The sequence below is a fragment of the Alligator sinensis genome, unplaced genomic scaffold, assembly GCF_000455745.1.
Source record: "Alligator sinensis unplaced genomic scaffold, ASM45574v1 scaffold156_1, whole genome shotgun sequence".
Lineage (NCBI taxonomy): Eukaryota > Metazoa > Chordata > Crocodylia > Alligatoridae > Alligator > Alligator sinensis.
The window spans coordinates 5090981-5098729 of NW_005841844.1; the positions used below are offsets into that span (position 1 = coordinate 5090981).

Genomic DNA, 7749 nt, shown 5'->3' on the forward strand with positions numbered 1-7749 from the left:
TCCCTGACCTTCCTGCACCAGGGCAGCCACCTGCTCCCAGCCCAGAAACCCCGGCTGGGGCTTCCGGCTGGGGGGGCGGGGCTGGGCAGGCCCCGCTGTTGTTGGAGCCCGCTGGGCTTCCCCTGTGTCCTACTGCCCTTGATTCCTGTCATTTTTGACAGGAACCAAAGGCAGAGAAATATTAATTTTCTACATTTTTTAGAGGCCCCGTGGGCCGGGTAGCATGGCCTCGTGGGCTGCATCTGGCCTGCGGGCCGTATTTTGCCCAACCCTGAGCTAATGTCTTATCTGCTTTTTCTTGATCTTCTTTTGACATTTTGTCCACAAATCTTGATAAAAAGCCTGACTGTCTTGAACAGCCACTTATGGTGGATCGCATATCTGCTGGTAGTGATCTTGAAAGTGAGGATCCTGCTCCTTCCCCCAGACCTGGTAGCTCAACATTTTCATTTTCCATTTTTTGCAAATCGGCTATTTCACTTGAGCTACGAAGTTCCTGCAACAAAAGGGGGAAAAGGTTTTTATTTTAGTCTATTTTAGCCTGGCCTCATCCGTAGCCTGGCCTCATCCATCAGAAGGAGAAGGAGAAGCGGCAGGAAGCTTCCTTCCCCCCTTCTTGCCAGAAAGATCACTCCGCTGCTCAACTTGCTGTTCAGTTGCCCTGGGACTGCAGAGCTAAAGGGAAGTATAGTCTGGCCTCTGCCACCGGCCAGAGGACTCAGCTCACTCTGCTGGATTGAAATAGTTAACTATTTATCTATTATGTAATTTAAAAAAATATATTGCTAAGCCTAAGCCAGCAGAAAAGCAGGATACAAATATTTTAAATAAATAAATATAGTCCAGAGTTGCATTAACAACTTTTAAAATTATAGTGTTTTAAAACAATATAGATGCTAGTCTATACTGTGTGTTGTTTAACAAATTAATTTGTTTACTTACATAGGATTCCTGAAGTAGACTTTTCTCAGATGATGTTGTTCCTCCACTTCGTTGTATTAGCTTTTTGTATATGGCTTGTACTTTTTCAGGACAGTTTCTACATGTTATTAAATGTTTCTTCATTCTTGTTACGTTGTTAGCATACTCCTGCCCACAGAATTTACATCTACCAACTTTCTTCCTTCCTTCAGTGGCTTAACTTCACTATAATGATACCACACACTAGGTTTTTTCTGATTAGGCATTATTATGACTACTTCAACGCAAAAGCACTAAAAAACTAACGGATCTTATACAAACATTTCCAACTTCCCCAACTCAAGGAAAGAAATGAGACGTTGCTCCGCATGTTTGCTGAACTGAGAGTGAAACAAAAATTAATCACAGTTTTAGTTTTGGCTTTGGTTTCACTTGCAGTCTGAGATGAAATAAGAATGTTAGCTTTGGTTTTGATTTGACCTGCGCAGCCAACTACATGGATTCATAACTTGGTTTTTGGTTTGGATTATTATGTGAGTGTATTTACCCTCCTGTTTACAAATCAATAAAACATATCTATTTTCTCTCACTTCCTAGGGATAATCACCTGAAAAACAATAATTAAATGGAAAATTTCCTATGGAAAAATAAAGCACTGGAAAATTTTCCACCCCACATCTCTGCAGCTTCTATTCTTGTCTGCGTTCCTGCTCCCAGGTCCTCCATGAACTCATGCCTTCTGGATTCCATAATTTTAAGGAAGAGAATTCAGTCCAATCAACTCAACGTCTAGCTATGTTCTGAAAACTGAAGTGTGTAACTGACTGTAAGCGTGTTTCAACAGGTACCTTCCAGCATGTGTATTCCACAATGATGAGCATCAACCTAGGGAAATGAGGGCAATCTAGTGCAAAGGAGAACAAAGTAACTTCAGTGTGGATGATGCTCTTCAGTTTCGATGATGGTCTTCCTTGATTTTTACCAGTGTAAGAGTGATGTAGCCAACCTATAAGCTGTTACCAGTGTACAAGTGAGAGGAAAACTATGTGGCCTTCTAGGCCCAACCGCAAAGATAAATAATCATGTGTACATTCTCCATACATCCACAGTTCACGATTATAATGACCTGTTTAAGACTAATGGTATTTTGAAAAGATCCAATGCAATTTAAGCTCTTTTATCCCATATTCAAAAGTGATTTAGGTATTTGTAGTTTAAACCCCCTCTGAAAATTCACATTTACGAGCCTAAAGATGCATTTAAATTTTAAGACTTAAAAGTTTTTTAATTAAAATTACGTTTGTGAATTAAAACTGAATTTAGATCAACATTTAAGCAAAAGAAAAAAATAGCACAGACTCACATTTTTGCCACAAATGTTTCAAGAACATGGCTGTCATCTGTTATTCCTAAGACTTCTGACATTCGGGCATACACCTGAAAATAAACATTGCAACAGTAGCATATTATATAAATGTATAAGTACAAAATATTACTTATTCTAAAATTACATTAATCCTTTCCTAGTTCGGTTTTGCTGAAGAGAGGCACATGCATGAATGTAGATTATTCTTTCAGTCTGTCTGACCCTGGCTAAATCAGCATATGGATGATTCATATCCTTCAAGGCAGTGATTCAGGAATTTGGGGCTGATAGATTTTCACTTACCATTGCATAAACATATCCTCCCATACAGAAACTTTAAATACTCAGCATAAACAATGCCCTCACTTTGTGGCTCAGGGAGCAAACCATCTCCTTTCAAGGAGGTAATGGTGCTTTATAAACAGCTTCAAATGGGTAGAGAAAAGCAACACAGTACAACATCAATATAATGAACTCCCATGACACAAGGAGAAAAGGTCATTAAAAGGTGTTTGCTATCCTAAGGTTAGCTAATTTGCTGTATGCTAATTATGAAAAAAATGGTTCCTGTTGTTGGGACTATTAAAACCAAGGGTTTATTATAATGAAGGCATAGTGCATATGATGTACTGTCCACCATAATCTAGCATCAGTAGCATGAGCATAAACAACGCTCCTCAGCTTTCATTTATATAGATTGTTACACAGCCAGTTGTGAAATCTGGTTGAATTAGATATTCCCTAGATTTCAATTTTGGACTTTTTTTTCTCTTGGCAGTCAACTAACTTGAAGACATGTTTTCTAATAACCCTTTGTCCCGGGATATGTACTACTGCTCTTGTCCTAAAATTCCACCAGTCAGATCTAACTCCTCTTGTGACATCATTTATATCAATGAGTAGGCTAAGGGACTTGTAGCATTATACCTCAGATTTACTGGATAGTCTTTACAAGATGTTGTGACATTTTTACTAACCATAAAACTAATTACTTCGTACAACTCTGACAGAGCCAGAAAAACAGATGCTTTGTGAAATACTTCACTGTTGCTCTGCCAACATACCTTGCCAAACTACATAATCTCTGAGGTTCATTCAAGACCTGGACTAAAGACAGATTTATCAGCTAGTGCAACTCAGTTTAGTCTCTTTTAACCCTAATTGATGTCAGAACAAGGACTGTCAAATATTTAAACCTTCCATATTATGTGATCAGATCAAGTATCTACTAAGATCTAAAATGGGAGAAACAATTTCAGAACATGTGTAACCTAAGCTACCTAGTAATGAAAGGCTGGTGCCATCTAGTGCCAATTTTATTCTGGACCATTACTATCACACTATAAATTACACAGAATTACAGACTTAAAATACATCTCTTAAGATACTAAATTTATTTAAAGCAAATTCTATCACTTCAAGTGATGCTCACCTTCTCAGTTATTCTTGAAAAAAGAATTTTATACTATGATGGAGCAAGTGACAATCATATATTCATGTTCTACACATTTCAACAGTTTTTAATCAAAATACAATAAATCCATGATTCAATCCAATTTTTGTTCTAATGAAAGACTACACCAAAGCTCAACAGCAAGGATATATTTACTTACAGTTTTGGACAAAAGTCAATTTTAATAAGATTATACTGTGTTATGATAAAAATGTACACTGAACAGGACATTTATAAATAATAAAAGTATGATGACAAATAGTATAATATCTCTCTCTATATTTTCAAAAATATTTGAGGAATTATCATTTATAGTACTGGTATTTAAACAGGTTTCAAAATATTTACAATAACATACTTAAATGTTCTTTTAAAACATTTAAGCACCTGGATTTTTATTCTGAAAACCACATGACTTTTGCAAAAAGTTTTAACTTAACTGTTTTCCTACTTTTTTTATATCTGATCTTTGAAAGTTTTACATTCCTTACTAACACGCACTGATATTCAAATGCTTTCTAACAAGAGGGAGAGAAAGCTAGACTGGATGTGAACAAGCATCTGCTTTACTATCATTGGGTTATGTTGTCAAACTAGGCTTTCACCACATCCAAGTTTAATAAAATAAAATACTGGAACTGCAGTCAATGTTGACAAAGAGCAGTGCTTTAATCCACAATTATCCTTATAACTCTTACTACTCCTTTTATCATCCATTAGCTTTGATTCCCATTATCCCATCAAGAACTGTGTCAACGCTTGTGTCCCTGGGGATTCCCCTCAACTACTAGGATCTGACAGCCAAGGGTGAGTGCTAAACAGGATCATTACCTCTTAAATCCACTTATCTGATCCACTGAATAGTAAATTGAAAAGCTCATTAACAGCAACAATCTGATTTGTTTGCACATGTGACAGGGTCATTTTAAGTCAGGGTATGAATACACTGTTTGCTTTAAAGACTCCTACACATTTGTGACAAATTCTTAGCAAAAATGCATGATATTGAAGTGATTAGAAAACATCTACAACAAATACAATGCAATATAGGTATAAAAGTGACAGTCACAACTATAAGTCTGCTCAACTTAATTACACTTGAACACTTACTATGAAAAATCTAAACAAAATCAGATTTAGCTGTACTCAACATTTCTTGCATTCATACAATTCCTCCTTCTCCATGTAATCTGTGGAGAATGTAACTGTTATGTTACCTTTCATGGCACAAGGCAGGGTAGAGATGTACCTTATGTTACATTTTATATTGCCTTCTGTAATTCAGTAATCCTTTGTTCTCAGTCAAGTATTTGGGGAAAATACTGCAATTCCCTCATACAGGGTGCGTCTACACATGCACATTTACAGTGCAGAAATAAAAATAATTGGGCAGTACAGGCATGTCTACACGTGGACACCCATACTGTGCAGTAAATATGGCAATTTACACCAACTTGAGTGTAAATTTGATATCTGCATCATGCAGGTATCAAATTTATGCCCGATTAATTACTGCACATCTACACGTGTAGATGCCTTACTATATAGTAACACTATGAACTGACATGGGACTATAGCACTTTAACGCCTGCACATGTAGATACTGGCCTATTCCCGTTTACTGTGCAGTAATTAACTGCACAGTAAATTCAAGCCAGCATAAATGCACATGTAGACATGCCGACAGTGTAGTACAGTGATTCTCAACCAGGGTATGCTGAGATCCTCTGAAGGGTGACACAAGGTATGAGGAGATAGGCAAGGTGTGAGGAGATAAGCAGATAAGCACAGGCTCAGGCTTGTCTCTGTCTGGCCAATTCCCCACTCCCACTGCTCAGCTCCTCTGCAAGGAAGTAACTACTGTTATATACAAATTACTGTATTTACTCAATCCAAAGAGGGTTTTCTCCCCAGTCAATATCATAAATTCAAGTACAAGGTGGAGAGGTGGCAAGGTAGCTCCTGCTGCTCCAGTCCCAACCTGGGCTTGGGGTCCCTGCCACACTCCCTGCAGCCTTTGCTCTCTCTTGACTAGGCAGCAGCTCCAGCCCTAGTTCCAACCAATGCTGCAAATTGTTACTGCCACAGCCCTTGAAGCCTGGCTGGGTAGGGGCTAGAGCTGGGACTTAGGGTAAGTGGCAAGGGGATCAAGCAGGAGGGCAGTGGCACAAGGGGGCTGGCACAGGAGTTAAAGGCAACAGTGGGGGGTAGGAGACAGAGGGGTGTCATTAATGAGGGGACAGGAGGCAAGCTGCAGCAAGGGCAAGAAGTCGAGTCATTTGACTCCCCCTGCTGCCAGCCCCCCTGCCACTGTTTCCCCTGCTGCAATGGGTGGAGAGACATGAATTTAAGATGACAGCCCAATAATCAGATTTTATACAGGGAAAATTATAATTCATTTATAAATTTTCCATCTACAGAATCTAATTATTGGGGGATCATCTTTAATTCAAAGTTGTCTTGGATTTTGGTAAATACGGTAGTTTTGAGTGGTAGTTTTGCCACTCAGTTCACAAAAGTTATGGATGGATGCCTCATGCTCAAAAACGTTAAGAACCATTTGTGTAGGAGATATTTGTGAGCTACATATACATTCTTAGTTGCATTTTGAGTTTGTTCTGAAAATTGTAAAGAAATGTAAATATCTATAAAAAACATCATTACCAAGAAGACAATACTCTCATGCTTTGAGAAATGCCATGGTTCTTGGGCACCGGGAGTGCTGAATGCAAGCATTTTTGGACATAAAACATATGACAATTTTAACAAGGGGAATGTACACAGAGTACTACAGGGGTGTGTGACAGGTGCGCAGAAACTGCTCTTGTTTTACATTTCTAATTTAAAAATAAGTTAGATTTACTTGGCTTATATCACTGGGTCACAAACAAAGGAGCAATGTATGTGCTCAGATAGGCTGAGTTCCAGGGACTGCATGGAGATGCTCTTTCTGAGGTATCTGAATCCTAAACCAGTCCACAGAACAGGAAAATGCAAGTTCTGAGACATTCACATGCCTTTAGATCCCTTAAATAAAATGGATTTCTCCATAAATTGGAAAAATCTTATAAAGAAATATTTTATATTAAGCTAAAAGCACCAGCTTTAGAATCTGTAGAGCTTCTACATAATTATTCTTAAACCTTTTCAACAGCAGTATCTGCAATTTCACAAGGGGTCACAGAATCAATGCATACCACTGTGTGCCAATATCATAACATAGTATTATAGGAAAGTATGGCATCCCTTATTTTTCCATCTAATTCCCATCTTTCCCCTACTGAAGGCAGGATCATCCCAGACTACACAATCTCAGCCAAGTGTCTGTTCCACGCGCTCTTGAAAATTTCCAGTGATGGAGATTCCACAACCTTCTCTAGGCAGCCTGTTCCAATGACTGACCCTCATAGTGAGAGTTCCTCCTAATTCACAACCTACATTTTCTTTGCTACATCTTGAGTCTATTGCTGCTAGTCCTGTTTCCTATAGCCACAGAGAAAAGTGCATTTCCAACCTCTCTATAACCCTTCAGGTATTTGAAGGCTTTTATAAAATCCCCCCACCCTGCTTCAGTCTTCTATTTGCCAGGTGAGTCTATGAACTTCACTTCATCAACCTCCTAGATACACTAACTCATGGACTCAATATAGACATTGGATTTATGACACACTATAACCTGCCCAACATCTGACTCCTCAGGTACCTCTTCACTTTTCCCTGCTACATTCCCCTCCCTGCCCACCACAGCCTGTCCCTCACCCCAACACTTCAATTTACATTTTCATTGACTGGCTTTCTTGCCTGCATTGCATGCCAGCCTCTGGCTTCTTTACTATTCCTTCCATCCAGGAAGAGCACACACACCAACTACAGATGCTTCCTCAGCCTGACAAATGGTTTTAAACCCAAAAGCGTTCAAAGATATATTTCTCCAACTATTCAGTTGGTCAAATAAAAGATATCAGACTGGCCCAAAGAACCTTGTCTGTGTTAAGGCAGAGCGGGATGA

At 38.8% G+C, this 7749-nt stretch overlaps 1 protein-coding gene across 3 annotated transcripts in view; it reads right to left on the reverse strand.

Annotated features, from left to right (window-relative positions):
- RANBP17 (RAN binding protein 17) overlaps positions 1-7749 on the reverse strand; it is a 284936-nt gene that overhangs the window by 124980 nt on the left and 152207 nt on the right. For all 3 annotated transcript variants that reach the window (XM_025206123.1, XM_025206128.1, XM_014520979.2), the window contains one exon: positions 2285-2358. In XM_025206123.1, the coding sequence (XP_025061908.1) occupies positions 2285-2358 (74 nt within the window). The remainder of the gene's footprint in view (positions 1-2284; positions 2359-7749) is intronic.